The sequence below is a fragment of the Miniopterus natalensis genome, chromosome 18 (genome assembly GCF_054644295.1).
Source record: "Miniopterus natalensis isolate mMinNat1 chromosome 18, mMinNat1.hap1, whole genome shotgun sequence".
NCBI classification, from domain to species: Eukaryota; Metazoa; Chordata; class Mammalia; order Chiroptera; family Miniopteridae; genus Miniopterus; species Miniopterus natalensis.
In genome coordinates, this window is record NC_142098.1 from 27,002,501 (window position 1) to 27,024,528 (window position 22,028).

Consider the following 22,028-nt stretch of genomic DNA (forward strand, 5'->3'; position numbering starts at 1 on the left):
GGCACAGCTTAGAATTCAAACCTGTGTCTGTCAGATCTAACTCTGCAAGCCTTGCTTTTAAATATGTATAGTCACGAAGAAATCCAATATGCAAAAGGAAGCTATGGAGAGACTCTGACCTTTTTCCTACATTGAAGCTGTTTATTTGGAGATGGGGCCTGGTTAGGGAAGAGGAGGAGCAGCACCAGGCTACTAGTTGACCGCAAGGTTTGGGTTTCCTTTGTGACATGAATTTGCAGGGCCAGCCTCACCCCAGGCTCACAGGGTCACACAGCCTCAGGTCTAGCTTGAGTTGGCCACAGGTGAAGTGCAGGCCACTCTCCTTAGGGCATGTGCTCTGTGGAATTCAATGCTCTTTGCCAGATGCTTCAGGAACAAAAGGTTATAGAATTTGACCAAAGGCCAGAGGAAACCTGAGTCACATCAGAGGCCTTGGTAGGGTTTGTATTATGTGCTAATATATGGTGTGGACTAGACATGGAATAAACTGGAAAAAGCAACTGGCCCACCCACATGTCTACACAGCCCAAACTTTGCCTCTGAGCAACACCACTGTTCTAGTGCAGGGATTGTCCGCCCCCGCTGCACTTACAATCCCCTGGAGAACTTTTAAAATGCCTTGACCCCCACTTTAGGCATTAGAATTAGAATCTTAGGGATTGGGGCTTAATTTTTCTTTTTACGCTCTCCAGGTAACTCTTATAATCAGCCAGGATACAGTAGTTCAGGATGTTAGGAAAAAACACCAGCTAGGAGACTTAGTAAGAGATAGGGTTTCAGAAGTCAAGATCACTATCAGGACTTTGCCTACAAAAAGTCTAAGTGCCAATAACAAGCGATGTGAGTTGGACATAACCTATTACATTCTTGGAATTTTCTAAACTATCAGCAACGAGGTTTTCATTTTCCAGGAAGGGGACAGGGTTAAAATCACTTTTGATTCACAAATTAAGACTTTTATCTGTTTTTTCCAAAATATCTTAAAAATTTATTCTCAATCACATGTATGTGAAGTGAGATTCTGAACACAGAAAAGGTACGTGCAGCTGCCTCTGTTGCTGGGTTAGCTAGAATTACGGCAGAAACCTCTGTCCAGATGGGAGAAATTAAGGGGAATATATGTGAGATGTGTGTGTGTGTGTTATGTGAAGGGGAGAAGCTAAGTTTTGAAATGCAGATGATCTGGCTACACATCAATATTCATCCTGTCACTCTGCCTCAGGGCTTCTTCCTCCAACTGCTTTGGGGACGCATGTCTACAACCCACTGCAACACAAACTTTAGGCATTTCCAAGTAAGAGAGGTAAATTCCCCCCTACAGAGAACTTGTTGAGACAACTTCTGTTCTTGGGAGACCTGAACAATGGAAGAGTTTGGAAGTCCCAGGATTTCCAGTTTAAGATCTAAGAAGTCTATTTATTACTAAGGCAGGTACGAAGAAATTCAAGAGATGTGTTCATGCCTATAAGAGAAAAGGTTTCAGAAAAAGGGACATCTGTAATATTTTAAACAAAAATAAAATTTAAAAATTAAAAAAAAACACATGTAAAAGAATAAAATAAAAAGAGAAAAGGTTTCATATACTCTCTTGCTAAACAACTATTTAGCACTTATTCTGTGCAAGGCAATGTGCTAGATTTGAGGAATATACAAGTGAATGGAATGAGGTACCCGGAGGAGTCATACTCACTGAGACAGAATGGTGATTGCTAGGGGCTGTGGAGAGGGGGGAGTTGAGGGTTAGAGTTTAATGGGTACAAAGCGTCAGTTTTGCAAGATGAAAAGAGCTCTGTGGAGGGATATGGTGATGGTAGGACAGCAATGGGAATGTATTTATTTATTTATTTATTTTTTTTTTTAAAAAATATATCTTTATTGATTTCAGAGAGAGGAAAGGAGAGGGAGAGGGAGAGATAGAAACATCAATGATGAGAGAGTCATTGATCGGCTGCAGCCTGCAACCCAGGCATGTGCCCTGACCAGGAATCGAACCCTGATCACCTGGATCCTAGGTTGACACTCAACCACTGAGGCACACCCGGCTGGGCGGGAATGTATTTAAATGCTACTGAAGCATACACTTAAAAATGGTTAAGATGGTAAATTTTATCACAACTTTTAAAAAAAGTGACTGGTGTGTTCAGGGGGTCACAGTCTGCTATTGACATCAGATGTGAACAAAGCACAATATCTACTATAGTCCTTCAGAGATGGGAGAAGTGAGGACTAAGTTTTCCTGAGAAACCAGGAAAGGCTTTTCACAAAGAGTAGAACACTTGCCCCACCCGTGTGGTTCAGCGGTTGAGCGTCGACCCATGAACCAGGAGGTCTCAGTTCAATTCCTGGGCTATGGGTTCGATCCCCAGTGGGGGGGCTTGCAGGAGGCAAACGATTGATGATTCTCTCTCATCGTTGATGTTTCTATCTCTACCTCTCCCTTCCTCTCTCTGAAATCAATAAAAACATATTTAAAGCCAAAAAACCCACACAAAGAGTAGAACACTTAAGTTGAGCCCTAAAGGATGAGTAAAAGCTTAGCAGGTGCACAGGTGGGGGAAGGGAGGGTAGAAGGCACTTGAGGCCTAAGAAACAGTATGGACCAGGTGGAGGCAAGAACCAGTATGTAGGTTATCTGGAGTTGGCATGAAGTTCTCAGGGCATGTGAGGAAAAGTATGGGAGAGACAGTTATAGAAGTCAGTTGGGTTCAGGTTACACATGGCCTTGTATGTCCTGTTAAGAAGCCTGGTCTTTATCTTAGGGGACCTTTGAAAAATGTTAGGTGGGGACTGGGTCTCAGCAGATCTGCATTTCAAAAAGATCTCTCTGGCTGATCCCTGAGTGACTGTCCACCTCAGAGAATAGAATAGAAGAAAGTCCAGTGGTTAAGGAAACAGGATCCTAGGAACCCAAGTTTGTCCCAGAACACCTATAACAGTTCACCTCTTCCCCAAGTATAGTCTCTGGCCTGTTTTATTTTATTTATAAAAAAGTTTTATTGATATTTAGAGACAGGAAGGGAGAGAGAGAGAAAAATCAATCGGCTGCCTTTAGCACACACCCTGACTGGGGACTGAACCTGCAACCTGGGTATGTGCCCTGACTGGGAATCAAACCGATAACCTTTTGGTGTATGGGCTAATACTTCAACTGAGCCACACTGGCCAGGTCAGGCCAGTTTTAATTAGTGTTTTCAGAACAGCCAAGCTGTCAATAAGGCAGCATGGGCTTGCACTCAGTTCCACATTTTACCGGCTGTTTGACCTGGGCATCTAAATGTAAACTTTTGGACCTCAATTTTCTTATCTGTAAATAGAGTTAATAAGCGTATTTCTCTCATGGGGTTGTTATTAATGATATAATGAATGTAAAGAACTTCGCACTTGCCTGCCATACAATAAGCCCTCAATAAATGTCAGTTATATTATTATTAAATACTAAACCTCAGAGAACACATGGAATTTATTTGGAGATTTGCTAAGGGCAAATAAACCATGGGGTGATGAGCAACGAACTGGAACAGACCCCAGAACATCAATCCCGAATGTCATTTCATGTCACCCACAGAGGGAACACTGAGTCAGAATTCCCTTTTAGAGAATGGAGCAAAGATAAGTGGGTTTTGCAACCCAGAGGCCATCTAATTACCAGAACAATCACTTTCAGAAGAAGAAACAATTCCCAATCAGGCTGCAGGGCAGGAGGAAAGTCCCAAGACTCTCATTCCCCAGCCTGGCACCCCAAAGGTGTTTGGTCTCCACCAATTTTTCTCTGCTCCCTGCTTTAGTCAGCTCTGTGTTCATTATGGGAAGTTGCTGGATGGCGACATCCCTGGTTGGACTGTGTTTTTGGCAAGAGATAATGGAACAGGAGGAAGGGTTGTTTTCTGTCTCTGCTTTCTGAAGAGCTGGCATTGGTAGGTCCAGGGAGGTCAGGGCACCTGGGTCCAAGGCTAGCCCCAAACACTCCTCTCCCTGTTCCATCATTCTCCAGGGTAGACAGTTAATAAGCCATAAGGAGGTAGTCTTTTGGGTATCAAGTTTGCAGGACCTGAAGCAGCCTTCTGTTAGTCATGATCTGTGTAGAAAAAGCCCAAGTGACTCAGTCTCTGAGTCCTTCAGAGGATAGTCACAGAGCATTTGAGTGCCAGTTCAGTGCCTAGGCTCACTTACTCTGTCACTTACCAGTTGTTGGACAAGTTACTTATCTTCTTTGTCTTTGTTCCCTCATGTGTAAATGGGGATATTAATCATACCTGAATGGGATTACTATGAAGATAAAGTGAATTAATTAATGTAAAGCACTTAGATATAAGTGCTGTCATATAGTAAATGCTCAGTAAAAGTTTTTTGGAGGGGTTTTAATATACACTGAATTTTTCAGGAATGCAATTACTGTATAAACTGAGAGAAAACAATATTTTGATTTGTTGGAGTTTTACAGAGTAGTTTATTATTTTGGAAAATCAGATATTCAATGTACACCTGAGTTGCCAATACAGGATATCTGTATCTTGGGTCTTATCTAGAGAAAAGATGCTGAGGGTAGACATTCCCAAACTTGGTGCCTAACTTGTGCTCCTTTGTGATGTTACCTAAGATGCCCTGAATAATAAGATTAGCCTTGTTCCAGGTGAACAAGTGAGTTAGTTAAGAGGGAGAGGAGGGGAAATACTATACTTTCATTAGCACTTGGCCAACATAAGCCACCAGGAACAAATGGAAATGAGTGCTAATTCTTCCTGGCATTAGCTTTGGAAAATTATAACGACAGTTCCTTCATGAACTTTATTTCCTCATTCATAAAATAAGATCATTGGACTATTTCCCAAAGTATGTTCCATGGAACATTATTACTTGGCATGCTTATAATGAAAAAAGGGTTCCTTGGTAAATGAGTTGAGGGAATTGTTAGTTTTCTTTGCTGCAGGGCTGCTCTGACTCTTTAAAAGGCTAACATGCACCAAGCCTCCAAGAGGGGAATATATAGTCATCTGCAGCATGTTCCAAACTCATTTGACCATGGAGACCTTATGTCAACGGAGAACTCATGAGGTTAATAAGCCAAGGGAAATTTTTGTAAGATCTAAATGAAATAGTCTGTAAGGTCTCTTCCACCTCCAACATTCTAAAAGTCTGGGTTTAGCCCGGCCGGGCGTGGCTCAGCGGCTGAGCTTCGACCTAGGATCCAGGCGATCAGGGTTCGATTCCCAGTCAGGGCACATGCCAGGGTTGTGGGCTGCAGCCGATCAATGACTCTCTCATCATTGATGTTTCTATCTCTCTCTCCCTCTCCTCCCCTCTCCCTGAAGTCAATAAAGATATATTTTAAAAAAATAAATAAATTTAAAAAAATAATAAAAGTCTGGGTTTAAGTGATATTACCTTCTACTTGGCCACTGTATTTTATTTTTCATTTACTTTTTAAATTGAATTTATTGAGATGACATTGGTTAATAAAATTATATAGATTTCAGGTATACAACTCTATAATCTTCTTGGCCATTTTAGATTAGAATAAGGGTAAAGAGAAAGCTACCCTACAGAAAATAGCATAAGTCAGATGCAGAAGAGGAACACAAACCAAATTCTAACATATGTAGATCTATGTAAATGACATGCAGAAGAGGCAGAAAGGGAGCAGTTTTAACTGTTAGGGCTTCCAAACTGTCACTTATGTTATCACTAGAAAAGAGTGAACATTTATATGTTAGCAGTCACAGTAAGGTATTGAGTCCTAAATTTTTCAGCTTTATTTCTCAAATTCATCACTAAAGCCATGAGGATTTGGCCAAGTTACTGTTGAGGAAATCTATGGACTGTCCTCTACCTCTAAACACTGGTCCTAGACTCTCTTCTCACACATGGCTATGGTGGAGGCTGAACACGGTTTTACACAAACCAGCAACCATGTACCCCACCTGGCTCAGCCGGGAGTGAGCATGCATCTGATCTTAGTTGCAACATTAGGTTTCTCCCCTCAAATTTCTGCATTTCAGGCCAGAGAGGGAATCTGACTACTGGATGTAAGATGCTGCACTGGGCCACTGGCAGTGGTCCTGTTGCTGTCATAGGAAAAAAGCTGGACTCCAGGGCAAGGGAATGAGGGCAAAATGCAGGAGAAGCAGAGACGAGGAGCACTGCGGCTCCGGAGTCTGAGTCACTGAGGACCAGCTCCAGCCCAGCTTTCCCCACAGCATGGTTGTTCATTCTTCTTTGGATTCAGGAGGCTAAAAAGTTTTCTTTGCTTAAGCTAGTTCAGACTGAGTTTCTGTTGCTTAAAACCAAAAGAGCTCTGATTATAGTCACATATGTCCCCCACACTGACTTTCTCTATCAATAAAGAAGAATGGACGCTGCCTCCTGAAAGCTGGGGGAATGAACACATGCTCTCTCCCGGACCCCACTAAAAGGAAAACGATTCTGGCCAAGGGCATGTGCCTGGGTTGCGGGCTCCATCCCTGGCCCTGGTCAGGGTGCCAGAGGCAACCAATCAATGTCTCTCTCACATTGATGTCTCTCTCTCTCTCCCCCTTCCACTCTCTCTGAAAAAAACACCCAAAGAAACAAAAAACAATGGGAAAAATACCCTCAGGTGAGGGATAAATAAATAAATAATTAAGCAGTCTAGCCCTGGCCAGGTGGCTCAGCTGGCTGGAGTGTCATCCCATAACCAAAAGGTTGCAGGTTCAATCCTCAGTCAGGACGCATACAGGAAGCAACCGATCCCTGTTTCTCTCTCTCTCTGTCTCCCCCTTCCTCTCTCTCTCTAAAATCAATAAACACATCCTTGGGTGAGGATTTAAATAAATAAATAAGTAAATAAGTAGTCTAATAAAGTTAGAAAACAGAGGAGCCAGGTAGTGACACACAGCCTGGGTTTAAGTCAGCTTTGCCACCTGCCAGTAGTGTGACCTTGAGCAGTTTTTTCTTAACCTCTGGGGGCTTCCTTTAGTCATCTTTAAAATGGGGATAACACTACCTGCCCTTCAGAGCTCCTGAAATAATACAGTAACGCACCTAGCTCAGTGCCTGCTCTATGAAAGCACAGTGTTCCTGTTTCGTAGTACTACATCCACCGCTTCCTGGTGGCAGGGAAGAAAGGGAAGAAACAATAGTGTTGGAGGTCAAATCAAGTCCAAACATGTATTAAGTCCAGTAACTTTCGGTTCAGCATCTACAAAGCACCAAGGCTCTCCTGTGTTTCCCGGTTGAGCTGGCACCCATCCTGAGGAGCAACGAGGAAGCATGTGCAACACCAGACTCTTGCACAGAGGTGGAAGGCAGGGTTCCATATAATCAAGTCTGTTTTCCAAAGTCTGAGACGACTAATGGTGAGGGCCTGAGGACATGATAAAGTGTAAGGCTCTAAAAGTTCCAGCCATGAAATAAATGGCTTATTCATTTAGATTAAATATAAAATTATCTTTGGTGGGTTGGTTTTAAAAAATCATTAAAAACCTCCAGCGAGTCTATGGATCAGATAGTGGTGGTGGTGGTGGTGGTAGTAATACTAATGGTAATAACAATAACAACAATAATGATTAGTAGTTATTATCAGCATTGTGGTCTTTTATATTTACAACCCTTTACAATTTGAGGAGTTTACATGTTACCAATCTAATTCTTGTCACAACTCTGTCGGGTAGGTAGGGCTGATGTAAAAATAAGGTTCAGAGAGGTTAAGAGATTTGCACCTAGACCGGAACTTACACCATGTCCAGCTGCCCCCCAAATTATTCTATGCTCCTTTATTATTTTCTCTATTCAACTGTGAGAATCCATTTCTTTCAAGGTAAGCATGTCAGAAACACTGCTCCTCTTGCCTTCCTGAGGCTCTGGGATGGAGCAAAGACACTTAAAGGAAGAGAGTGACAGAAACACCCCAAATAAAACAGGCTCTTCTCAAGATGCAGCAATAATGAACAGATGGAGATGCATAAGCACAAAAGAGAAAAGACTGTGGAATCTTAGGGGCCTGTTATGGATTGAGTTGTGTCCCCTGCTTCCCCAAAGAAGGTATGTTGAGATCCTAACCCCCAGGACCTTGGAATGTGACCTTATTGGGAAGTAACTAGCTAAGATAAGGTCACAATGGAGTAGGGTGGGCCCCTAATCCAACATTACTGGTGTCCTTATAAGAAGAAAGCCAGGAAAAGACATTGAAATGCAGGGAGAATGCATATGATGACAAAGGCAGAGACAGGAGTTATGCATCTACAAGCCAAAGATTGCTGGCAAACCACTGGAAGCTAGGAAGAGGCAAGGAAGAATTTCCTTACAGTAGGTAAAATTTTCCTATCATTGGCCCTGTCAACATCTTGATTTTGGACTTGTAGCCTCTAGGACTATGAGACAGTACGTTTTTGTGGTTTTAATTCACCCAGTTTGTGGTACTTTGTTACAGCAGCCCTAGGAAACTAACACAGGGCCTAAGAGGATTTTTTTCTTCTAAGACTGAAATGGAGCCACAGCAACTAGGATGCGTAAGAGTAAGTAAAGAGGGAAGTGTCTGGCCGGGGGGGGGGGGGGGGGGGGGGATAATTTATAAACTTACAATACACTAATTTTAAGTTCCTTTGTGCCTCTGTCTCTTTTGACACTGTAAACAATGTCCAACAAATGATGAATTCTTATTACATGCCTTTTATGAATAATATCAATACTGTAAACACCCAAGCCCTGGCCAGTAGCAGAAGATGATTAACAGAATTGCTGCCTTGGTCACTGGCTGCAGCTTCACACTCCCAGGAAGAGAAGATGTTCTTTAATTTCAGTCCTGGAAAGGCTCTCCCAAGCACTTTTTCAAGTTTACAGAGGAATAATTATTACCTGGATCCCAGTCATTTTTATGTGTTCTTTTCATTTGCTTTTCACATGGAGCCTTAGATCTGTTAAAAAGGAGCAGTGTCTGTGAAACTAGCTCTGGAAGGAAACTAGGCTTGTTTACTGTACCCATCGCACCAAAAAACTCACCAAATGCTGTCAGAATAACTCTCAGGATAAGACAAAACCAATAAAAAGAAGTTTCCATTAAGTCTGACCATTTCCTTATAACTTGCCATTTGTGCTATGCTCTCAGGTCTTACTTCCCAGTCTGGACAGACAGACACAGGGTGAACCTAGGACACATGCACTAAACCTTTTGGATGGACTATGTGTAACGGCTGTCATTAAAAAAACATAATGTCATATACGACGTCACTCATTTTTTCTTTTAGCCAGGGTTTGCCTTCTCTCTCACAATGAAGTAGGAGAGTAACATCCAACTGCACACATGTTGGTGAAACTACTATTTGTAAGGTTATTAGGAGGGGCTTTGTCATCAGAGTCCAACACTGGATTCAGAAGAAGGAATTAAAAATCATTCCTGGGTGGAGACCTAGGCTTGGCTCAGAACCTGATTCAGCCATCAGTTAAAAATTAATCCCAAACTCTTCCCCATGAAGATGCTTCAGGTTTTGCTTATTTCTGAAGATACGACCTGGTGTTAAGACTTGTGTATCATCCTGAAGGAATGAATTCTAAAGCCTACTACTTATCTCCCACTAGACAGAATAGAGGATAGATTATTCTTTCGTCATCTAAAATTAGGGATTAGAAGGAAGAAAAGCTAAGCTCTAGGAATTACCTTTTAATATTAAAAAGCAAGGGGGAAAATTTCAGTATCAAATGCTGCCACACTTAGTCACTATAAACCCACATGCAAAGTTCTCAGTACTTCACAGTTCTTCTAAGAACTCGACTCTCTGTAAACTACACAGAGGATGGCAAGGGTAGTTGTTATCTAGATAAATCTAGAACTACAGTCAATCTCAAATCACTATTCTTTTTTAAAAGATCAACTTTCATTTTTTATATAGTAGTCCCCCCTTATTGGCAGTTTCGCGTTCCACAGTTTCTGTTACCCACAATCAACCGTGGCCTGAAAACTATCCTGCTTCGTCCTGCCTTGGAGGTGAATCGTCCCTTTGTCCAGTGTGTCAGTGCTGCACACATTATCCACCCATTAGTCACTTAGTAGTCCTCTCAGTTGTCATATCAACTGTCTCAGTATTGCAGTGCTTGTGTTCAAGTAACCCTTATTTTACTTAACAATGGCCCCAAAGCACAACAGTAGTGATGCTGGCAATTTGGATATGCCAAAGAGAAGCTGTGAAGTGCTTCTTATAAGTGAAAAGGTGATTATAGTACAATAAGCTATTTTTATTATTTACAGTATATAGTTATAATTTTTCTAATTTATTATTAGAAATGTTACTGTTGTTAATCTATTATTAAAAATTAGTTACTTCTACTGTTGTTAATCTTACTGTGCCTAGCTTATACATTAAACTTTATCATAGGTATGTATGTACGTACAGGAAAACACACAGTACACACAGGGCTCAGTACTATCTGTGGTTCAGGCCTTCACTGGGGGTCTTGGGACATATTCCCTGCAGCCGATTCTCACTATTCACAGTAGTTACATCCTACGAAGTCACCACAAACACTGAATTAATGGATACTGAACCACTGCTCCTAGGGGAAGTATAGTTAGTTTTCTGAGAGCCTGTGGTCACTCCAAATCACTCGCTTTTTAAATCTTTTCCCCTCTCTGTTCTTCACATTAGGTAATTTCTATTGCTCCATCTTCAGATTCTTTTATCCTTTCCTCAGTCATCTCCATTCTACTTCTAATGCCATCAAGTGGTTTTAAAAAAAATCTCATACATTGTAGTTTTCAGTTGTAGAACTTCCTTTTGGTTCTATTTTATCATTTCTATCTCTTTGCTGACATTTCCTATCTTTTTATTAATCGCAGGCATATATTTTTAATTCATTGAGGACAGTTATAATAACTACTCTAAAATCCTTGCGTGATAATTCCAACATCAGGATTATCTTGGGGTTGGTCTCAGTTGATTGTATTTTCTCTTGAGAACATGTTCCATTTTCTTGGATTTTTCATATACTGAGTTATTTTGGATTGTATCCTGGACATTATGAATATTAAATTATGGAAACTCTGGATTCTGTTCTTTTCCAATTAGTGCTTTTATTTTTTTAAAGCAGGCAATTATCTTGCTTGGTTCAGGGGTCAGCTAGAGATGTACGCAGACAGAATTTGGGAATCCTCTCCCGGGATCTTTCCTTTCCAGGATTTGTACTCCCTTTCCTGCAGCTGTAGCTTCCTCAGGTTCAATCTTCTGGTTCCACACTCCAAAAAGACTAGGACTTCTCCACCAGGCCCCTTATGCATGGCATTCCTCATCAGATAGGCTTGGCTAAAAGCCAAGAACATGGGAACTCATTTCATATAGCACCTCTTCTTTAAGCATGGATTCCCCATAAGAACCTGCCTGCTTCTGACCACACTCCAGTGTCTTCTGGTAGCTGCCTACTATATTATATCCAGAGTTTTTTAGTTGTTATCTGAAGGAAGGCCAGTCTAGTAGGCTATTGCTCAGCTATTATTGCCCTAATTGTTCATTACTGTCTTTGGAATAAATTTTTGAATATGAATGTTCTAAACATTTACAATACGTAAATAAGTCACCTTGCAAAGACCTAATTCAGGAAGAGCTGTATAGTTAGGCACAATATTTTCATTCTGTTGCTCAGCTCATCTTCATGTTGAGGAGGGCTGTTATTAACTCTGAGGCCAACAGAAGATACAGGTCTAACCACAGTTCCTCTCCTGGGTATCCTTGGAAATTTAATTTCCAGCAAGCGTAAGGTAGAATGGGTTTAAAGGGGTGTCTTTCCTGGTTCTCTTAGGCTTCAGGATATGTTGGGAATGAGTTAACAAACAGATATGGTCATAAGGCCAAAACAAAGCTGAGCAGAGAAAATATGTATTTCAATAAAAAAGCAAATGCAGCATTTTCCTCCAATGTGTATACTGTGTTGACTGCACAAAATTCTGGCTACTTTCAAATGGGAAAGAAGTAGCTTCTACCTCATGAGTTAGGGGTGGTGATGTCTTTCCTCTCTGATCCCAGTATATCTATCTCTCACTGGACTCTCTGCCTCCTTTCCAAGCTGGCAGAACCACAGAGGTCTTCGGCTGGCACATCTATGAACAATAGAGTATTTACTAAAACCTGGGATTATCTTTTGGCACTCTATTGCTTGAGAGATAGTGATTAGAAGGAAACACACACACCAAACTTCATCAACAAAGTGGCATTTTCATTTCAGCTGTTCCTGGGGGCAAAACAGAGCAGTCAAGAGAAATCCCAGATTGAAAGCTTTGTGGTTATCTCCGTTTCTCATTAAAGTGGCCCTGATTATAATCACACCTACGATTACAAGATTTAACACACCTGGTCTCAAGGATGCCACAGGAAGAAGACTCATCCATCCCATCCCATCCCATCCCATCCCATCCCATCCCATCCCATCCCATCCCATCCCATCCCATCCCATCCCATCCCATCCCATCCCATTTTCTTTCCTTTATTCACTGAGTAAGCACAATTTATAAATTTCAGTGAGTGCAGACTAGAGTTTTTTGGAGAACAGGAGAGAGGTGTTTCATTCACACGGCTTTTTTAAAGTGACGAAAATCTTCCATGGCCACAAATTATTTTAGTACTGGTTGAGACAAGCAGTGTTGCTTTCATTGGCTACACATGGATGTGAGAAATCTGGATAGTTCCTTTACTAACTAGACACACTCTCTCCTTTTTCTCTCAATCAGTGAGAGTGTATTGCACTTAGAGAATTTTGTAGATTTATTTTAATAGTGTTGTTTCATATTTTTAAGTAATTTTTTATTCTGAAATAACTTTAGATTTACAGATAAGTTGTAAAGACAGCACAGAGAATTCCTGTATACCTGTCACCCAGTTTCCCCTATTGTTAACAACTTACACAGCAATGGTATATTTGTCAAGAGTTTTGTAGATCTTGACAATGGATATAAAACACTCTTTCTTAACAAGAGCAGTGTGCACCCTATGGCAATTTGATTACCCGAGTTGCTGAGTTATATACGATTTGTATACCCTCCACTCCCATCACGATCCCAGAGAGTAACTAGGGGATAGCTAATGCATCTAAGCTTGTACAAATGGTGACAGAAACTTGATATAGCAAAATTCCAGCATGAATAAAGCCTGTGCATCTGACAAAACCATCACTCTTCTAATGGCTTCACTGACACTTAGTTAAATACCGATGTGCCAGCCGCAGATGAGCACTGTGGATGCCAGTAAGTGAATTATTAATGCAAACTCTACAAAGTCAACTGGGAATGAGAGTCCATTAAGATCAAGAAGAAAATTAATTTAGAGGTCACTCATTCTCATCTCACATAAGGATATAAATACTTTCTTCCTGTTTTGGCCATACACTGGGGAGAAACCCATCCAAACCCACTTGGAGGAGGAAGAAAGTTTAATTTAGGCAGCAAATAAAATCTCACCGGATTGAACTCACTGCTAGAAAGGAAACATTTTAAATGAGGTCCTTCTGTAATTCAGTATGAACTATTATGAGTCAGGAAGGTAAGTCACTAAAGCTCAGGCTACCGAGACAGGCTCAGTACGTTCCAGCTAGCTCACCCTGGAATGCCAAGACTCAGAGCCTCAGTCTATAAATTTGTGCTCTGATTTTTCTTGTACCAGTTAGTGTGTAATTTGCATACTATGTTACAGAAGAAACAGATGCAAACAATGCAATTTCCTGCTACAAAATCCCTGCTTATCAATTCATCTGTATGAGTCAACCCAGGGAAAAGGTATGAGGCCTGCACTGGTAAAAGGAAGGCTGATTAGCAGACGAAAACCAGAGGTAGGAAAATTGAAATGATAGGAGACTGAGTTACCTCTGTAGCTTTCTGGCTGAGTCCCCGAAGCAGCAGCACAATCACATGGATGGCAGCTCTGCGCACTTGAACTTCATGGTCTGTTTTAGCCACAGCAATCAGGCAAGCTGTTACCTAGGACAGTGAGGGAAGAAGCCAATAAAACTCAGGATTGCACAGTTACACAAAGCCTCTTAAATACGTTCCACTTTCTATACATCCATCTATAGAGGGGTGGACAGTTTTCTCATTCTGAATAGTAGAGACCTAGTGGTAGAGATTCTGATTTAGTCTAGCTTTCCTGGAAAAGGCCGAAACCTGGTTTGGAATTCAGGAGGGAAATGAGGGAGTGGGAAGGGATACATGTGTACAGTCAGGTGCAGTTTAACGACGGCAAAGTGTTGTTAGGCAATTTTGTCATTGCATGAACATCATAGGGTGTACTTTTGTGAACCTAGATAGTATAGCCTACTACACACCAGAGCCATATGGTGTGTCACCATCTTATAGGAGATCTGTCGTAGATCAAAAAGTCCCTATGCGGCACATGACTGTGTAATAAAGGTATGGACAAATGCAAATATTTCCTCAAAAGTGGGAAGAACTGTTATTTGCCCCCCTTTGGGAACACTGAGTTGGAGGAAGAAAAGATGATCCAAAACACAGCAGCACCTAGGGACTGAGGACCATGGCGATTTAGCCAAGCAGGCTTCGGAGTTCCTACTCAGGCTTGGCATGAATATGAATATGCCACCAATAAAAGTTTCTGCCCAGGGACAGAGAAATACATAAATATTCAGACTGATCTTTAGCATGTTCAGACTTCCCAGTCCTACAAATCCAGCTTATATTCCATGTGAGTCACCAGGGGCGAATTTCAGAGACTCCGTGACTGGGCTTCTTCTTTTGTGGAGTAGGTTGTTCAGGTCTCATTTACTTTAAAAGATGGCTCTATATCAGAAAAGACTGGAAATTACTTGCAAAACATGGTGCCAGATATATAGCTAATAATTATATGTAATAAAATAAGAGTTTCTATACCCTGCTCCTGGTAGGCATAGAGGTGCGACTAAAAATAGCAGCGAACTTCTCTGAGGCATTTGTGCAAGATTTAAAAAGAAAAAGTAAAAATTTTAAAAGTGTGACCAATGGCAGCACAAATTAGAAGGTAAGAAAATTATTCAATTGGTCTCTCACATTCTTTGTTATTTGATTTACTATGTGAATGTATTTCTTGGCTAACCATGCAGGAATTTTTAACCGTGATAAGAAAGTACCCAGATTGTGTGTTTGGAAACATGTATAAATACATATTATGCTTAAAGAATGGTTTTAAAAAGGGTTTTTAAAAATACAGGCACAAATGAGGACATAGGCTTGTGCAGAAATTTTAACTATGCAGGTTGTATTTTTCACAGCTTTCAAACAGTTGGGCATAGTTCAAAGTGTCTAATTAATCAGTGATGGCAGAGAGATGAGAAGAGGGAGCTTGTTGTTAAATATAATTGCATCTGTGCTGCACTGGCATTCAATCAAGTTGTACATCCATTACATGAACTTGCAGCTTGCAAGTGATGGGAAATCCCAGAAAAGCTCAACTCTTTGGGGGCTGTTTCTCAATGAGAGCCAGCAAGCTGCTTCTGCTTTTGACCTGGGACACCCTGACCCAAGGCCATCAGTGGCTTCCATGCCTCTGGCATTAACGGTGGAAGCAATTTAGTCATAGGAGGAATTCTTTGGGCAACCTCCAAAGAGGCAACAATATAATAGCTACCTCTACTTGCAGGCTTAGTATTTACAAGGTAAGAGCTGAAATCAGAGAAACAAGTTAAAGCTAGGTCTGGGTCTTTCTTAAGGCATGACAGTTTAGCTATTCAGTCTGATAACTAAAGTGTGAAAGCCAGCACAGGGCCATGTAATGTGCAGACGCTCCCAAGTCTCTTTGCTGGCTTCTCTCTAGGTTTTAGTTTTGGGCCTATTTCCACGTTTGTGGGACCAAGGATTCCTGGCCCAGAACCCTGCTGGCGTCCAGCTTTGTCACCTCTGCTCTGCTCACTGTGCCGAGTGGACCATGCTTCTGCCTCGGCTCTCAGTGTAAGGCCAGCTCTAATCATCAGACATTTATTCTATAATTAGGATAGGCAGAGGCATCCTGGCTGGAAAAGGACTTCCCCGGCAAGGCAGTTCTTGAATGCCTGTGCCACCTTGAAGGTACGACTGACAGAGACACTGGTTATTATAAGCCTTGCTGAGATTAGCTGGAATAGTTTCCTGCTTGCTACAGGCTGTTAGTGATTTATGCACCAGACTATACCAAGCCCATCTGCAATTAGCCATCCAGGACAATCAGGGAGAGTCCTGTGAACAGGAGAGTGTCCATGAACCTTTCTCAATACCTCTGCCACAAACACCAAATTCTATGAAATGTATGACAGTTATGCAAAGCGCTTTTAAGGCATTAACATTTTAATATGATCTTACAAATATCATCTAGGGATGGGAAAGGCCTTCTGCTTTTCAGGTTAAGCTCCTGTAAGCAACCTGTACTGTTGCTCTTCCACAGGCCAGTGGGACAGACTCCTCACCAAACACTGGGAGCAGGGAGGATGCATGGCCACTCTCTTCCGTCCGTCCAGTCTCAACAAGCCACTCCCATGGCTAGTCTCTCTCACCTCCAGCCCCAAGGACACACTCAACACTGCCTTACACCCCTGAAAGCCTTGGCAAATACACAGGCAGATGATGTCAGGTCTTTACTAATTTATGAATTGGTGTAATATTTCTATTCTGTTTCTAAGTCCTCTCAGAGAACAGAAACCCATTCTATGTGATCTTCATGTTGCCTGCCCTAAGGGGCAATGTAGCTATTTTAATAAACCCTAATTATGTCAATCATATCCACTTCTGAGAGCCATAAAGAGAGAAAGAGAATGATTGCTTTGGAAACACTAAAGGTCAGTTTAAGCAATTTGACACTTGATAGGAGCCAACAGAAATAAGGAAAAACATCACTCCTCAAATAGCTGGCACACACCAAACATAATCAGAACTATATAAATAAAGAAAATACAAATGGCAAGACTGAAAAAGAAAACACAAACACCTTGGAAAATTCCAGAAGAAAGGTACCAGAGTTGAGGTCTGCATCAAGAAAGCATGAGTTCAGTTTTCCAATTGCACCTTCATCCCTTTTCCTGACATTTCCTTTGTTAAAATTCAGTTGATCTGCTAACTAATCCGAATCTAGACCATCTGTCCCTCTATTTTGTAAACTAAAAAATCTTAACAGCAAAGGAAGTGTGGCCTCTAACTCGTATGTGCTCAGCTTTCTCATTTAACCTGCCATGAAAGAGAACCACCAGCTTCCTGGAGGTTTCCCGGGACATCCACTGAGTCCTCGTCTCAGGCGTCTGTGTGCTCTCACGCTGCACACACCTGGCCACTTAGAAAACTGCACTGACTGTGGAAAACTGCTAATAAATTCAGATCATGCAGTGGGATCAGAGGTGGAAGCTTTGCATCAGACCTCAAAGCTCAGCTTCGTGGGAGCCACATTAAAAGCGACTGCTCCTGCACTTGTCACCTGGGGCAGATCTTAATTGCTGCACTGAGGTTGGGCCTCTCGCTGTGGCTGACTTGAATAATATTTACTCCTCACAGAAAATGATAAAGGAGAAAGAGCTTATCAAGATTTGGTTTCAGGCAACACAGCTCTTGACAAGAACAAGAGGAAGTTGGGAAAATAATAATGCTCTCCAAACAGGTTAATCCTTGACATCAACAGAGAGGAAAACCCGGGTCCCTGGGACAGAGAATGTGGAAGAGCTGTCCATATCCTCTATAATCCTTCCCTACCAGCAAGCACTGTCACAGCACAGGCAGGCCACAAAGCTGCACCACTCAAGGGCTGTAACTCTGACCCTCAGATCAGATCATGTTAGAAGAGTCTATGGTGGCTAATTTGTTTAATTTTATATCACAACAGGTTACGCTTCCCCTCTTTCTCTGCCTGGCTAATACTTGACCAATGTTCTTCTCACTTCCTTGGCACTCGTCCTCATCACTGTTATCCTCAGCCCCCTTCAAATGACCAAAATGTCCCTTAAAGAAAAATCTTAATAAAGAAAAGTTAAATTTCTTTACTCAAATGTTACCTTCTCGATAAGGCTCACCTTGAATACCCTGTTTAACACTACAACCTCCCTTCCACCTAACACTATCATCCTGATGCCCTTGGCCTCCTCTACAGTGTCCTATTTTCCACGTACACATGACCTCTAGCTCCTTGTAACAATCCTGCATTGTAGGTATTTTAATCCCATTTTTTAGGTCAGAAAATGGAGCTCAGAGTCTAAGTTATCTGCTCCAATGAACACAGGTGAGTGGACGGTGGAGCCAGGTCCTCACTCTTTCTCAAGCCCAAGTGTGCCTGGGAGTTTAGTTCTCTTCCAAGGGGTCAGGTGAGCCTCCAGAAAGACGACACTTCCTAAATGTTACAGAACCTGCTTCAGCCCCAGCGCGCTTGGCTCAGTGGTTAGAGCATCAGCCTGCGGACTGAAGGGTCCCGGGTTCGACTCTGATCAAGGGCACGTACCTCAGTTCCAGGCTCTGGCCCCCAGGCCACGTGTGGGAGGCAACCAATCAATGTGTCTCTCTCACATCGATGTCCCCCCCTCTCTGAAAAGCAATGGAAACCAAGACAATTCCCCAACGCCTTCAACAGGAAATTATATGCCACCAGCATCCTACAGTTTTAAAAGGGAAGAAGAGTCTAGGGACTCAAAAAGAAATATGGTCTCAGTTCTGGAGTTCAGACAGCATCAATGTTCAGACACTGTCTGGATCCATTGGTTTTAGAAAATGTGTGGAATCCTGTCAAGTCTGAGCAGATCTACTTGGAGATATGGGGGAATATTTTATTAGGTTCACGGCTATGTTTAAAAAAAAATTTGTGATACTTACACAACTCTGTGAATATGCTAAAAACCATAGAATTGTACCCTTTTAAAATATATATATATCTCTTTATTGAGTTCAGAAAGAGGAAGGGAGAGGGGGAGAGAGAGAGAGAGAGAAAGAAACATTAATGATGAGAGAGTCACTGATCGGCTGCCTCCTGCATGCCCCCGACTGGGGACCAAGCCCACAGTCTAGGCATGTACCCTGACCAGGAATACGAACCACGGTCTACTGGATCCTAGGCCGACGCTCAACCGCTGAGCGACGCCTGGCCGGGCGAATTGTACCCTTTAAATGGGTGAACTGTATGGTATGTGAGTTCTTTCTCAATAAAGCTGTATAAAAAAAATAATATTGGGGACCCTGGCTGGGTAGCTCAGTTGGTTAGACCATGGGTTGTGGCTTTGATCCTTGGTCAGGGCACATACAAGAATCAACCAATGAATGCATAAATTAGTGGAACAATAAATTATTTCTCTCTCTCTCCCCCTTCTTCTCTCTCTAAAGTAAATAATAATAATATTTGGGTTTGCTTCAGATCATGGTCCAAGAGTTTATTTCAGTTCATGGTTTATGGTTCAGTTTAGGTTGAGTCGTGAAGAAACCAAGTAAACAGAAAAGTGGGAACCATTTTAATATTTGACCCAGAGAAGTTATAATAAGCTGAAACCTTTAGCTGACATAACCAAATAGTCCTGCAAAGGCCTCTCAGGTGTTACAAGTTGATATTGCTAAAGAACAAGAGATTTGCTTAAGTGACGTCTAAAACAATCAAACATCAGGTGCCTAATGGTTCATGTATATTAGAGTAATGGAAGGATTTAAGTCAGGAATAATCCATTTCTAAGTTATTTTTTAAAAGATACAAAAAGTTGGGCATAGGGTTATATCCCTCAAGGAAAAGTTAAAGGAGAGAAAATGACTGGTGTATATCTTTCCTAAAAATCCTAAGTTGGAATTTAGTAAGAATAGCCTTTATAATCAATAAAACAAAGCATACAAAACTCAGGAATCAGGAAATGCCATAAATTCCAGTCTATGTATAATCCATGAGTGTGTTTCTCTCCTTATTGATAAGGCACAATCACCAGACACTGAAGAAAATTCCTTCTCAGTAGGTACTTCTTAAGATTTGATGTTCAACATGGTCAGACTTAGGATGCTGAATATTGTAATAGAAGCCAGTACTACAGTTTTCTAAGGTTTTGTTCTTATAAAGTTACATGCTCTGTGTAAGAAACCTGGTGTCTTGTAAATAAAAAGGTATTTATATTTATAATTTATAAGCCAGCTTCTTTCAAAAAAGATTAAAATGGTCGAGTACACTGGTCAGAAAAAGACTCCTGGCCATGTATTAACAAGTTTTTTCTGTTCATCATCTTTAAACAGCAGAGTTCCTAGCACATAGTAGGTGCTTGATATATATGTTAATATACTAATGACTAACTAAATATGAGGGCAAAGATAAAATTTAAGAGGCTAGAGGAAGATATTCATAGAGAAATGCATAAATGTGCTACAACATGCACATTTCATTAATTCAAAAAACTCTAAAATCATTTATCCTTTACCTACTATGTCCCAGGCACCGGGTGTAAAGTGAACAGTACATGTAGCTTAATTAGTCTTTTCTGGTAAATGAGCCTGAACACAGGGCACGTGACTAAGGAGGGCCAATCAGAGGATCTGCCTGAGTTTTTTTCTGTGAACAGAGATGAGACTTGACTTTGGCCCAGAGACCCAAGTAAAGTTTCATCTGCCTTTCTTCAAGGTTTCTTTAATTCTGTTAGTTACCTCAGATTCTTTATAATAGATCCTCTTGCACTTAAGAAAGTCTTACTAATATACTAATATAACTTGCAATATATATGTAGTGAGGCCAAGGAAGGTTAAATGATTTAGCTGATGTGTAAAAAGAACACAGGTCTCATGCCTGGCAATCCCAAGCTATCCATAGGTCAAGTAAAAAAGCTTTCGAGAAAGGAATCAACATGCAGTACCTCATGAACTACGGAACCCAGCAGAAAGTCCAGCCTCTGGCACAGTTCTCCGAGGTTGGATAAGCTGCTGGCCCTGTGAGCGCTATCTGGGTCTCTTGCTCCCCTCAGGAAGGTGTGGATCAAAGGTTCTCGGTACTTTGAGACCATGTCCCCTATAGGAAAAGGGAAGAAATAAAAATATTTTAAAGCAAACTGTCAACTTCCTAAAGAAGAAATAATGACATCATTGTGGTACATTTTATGGTGTTTTCATATTTTTTAAAGTATTTGCATAACTATTAAAAATCATGCTTTGGAAGAATATTCAACGTTAGGTAGGAAGAAGACTAATAACTGACCATCACACTGAGTAACAATGAGGTCACTGTTGACCTTGACAGGAATGGTTTTGATGGGCTGGTTAATGCCATCATAGAGACAAGCAGAGGTTGCTTAGAGAACATAATTTCATTAATCTCAGTCACTTGAAAGGGGAGGAAGGGGAAGTTTGTTTTTTTCCCCTTAAGGTCAGGAACACAATGTACTTTTCATACAATTTAAGAAAAAGATGAGAAGTAATTTTTCTAAAATGCTCCCAGTTCCTAATATCCTACATGCAGTCATAAGACTCATCCCCTGACCAGTTAATATCAACATATATTGCAGAAATTGAATCAACGCTGACTTAGCCATAGCCTGTTTTCAGAACAGAAAGGAGGGCTCTTTGTGCCTATTCTTAGGTTGCAGTTCTGAATATCCATCCTGGAGAGGTAGTCACATATATGCACAAGGATATCCGCATAAAGATTTTACTGCAGAATTCTAACAGTGAAAATGTGTAGAAGCAACTTAAGTATTAATTAATACGGAAGTGGTTAAATAACCACACATATTATGGAATACTATGCGCTCATTAAAAGGAACCTGACAGAAATATATACACTAATATGGAAAGATCTCCTTAAGACACTGTTAAGCAAAAGAAACTAGTAGAACCAACATCATTCCATTTATGTATTTAAAAATGCACACGCACACACACACAATTTCCCTCACTAGTAACAAACCAAACTTACAAATTTCAATATGTATATTAAATATACAAATGCAGAGGAAAAAGTATGTTCTCAGTACTGGAGATAATATAGCATGAACAAGAAAGCAAAGTCCCCATCTTCATGAAGCCTACTTCTAATCGGGAAGAAAAACAATACAGTAAATATATCTTCCAGCAGCAATAAGGGCTGCTGGAAAAGAAGGAAGGTAGGGGTTGGGGGAGGGATTGAGAGCCATGGGTG

At 41.2% G+C, this 22,028-nt stretch overlaps 1 protein-coding gene across 1 annotated transcript in view; it reads right to left on the reverse strand.

Annotated features, from left to right (window-relative positions):
* The window catches only part of TANGO6 (transport and golgi organization 6 homolog), a 128,461-nt gene that overhangs the window by 10,998 nt on the left and 95,435 nt on the right, over positions 1 to 22,028 (reverse strand). Inside the window, exons 16-17 of the mRNA XM_016200727.2 lie at positions 20,752 to 20,903; positions 13,814 to 13,927 (exon numbers count right to left, since the gene is read on the reverse strand). Of these exons, the coding sequence (XP_016056213.2) occupies positions 13,814 to 13,927; positions 20,752 to 20,903 (266 nt within the window). The remainder of the gene's footprint in view (positions 1 to 13,813; positions 13,928 to 20,751; positions 20,904 to 22,028) is intronic.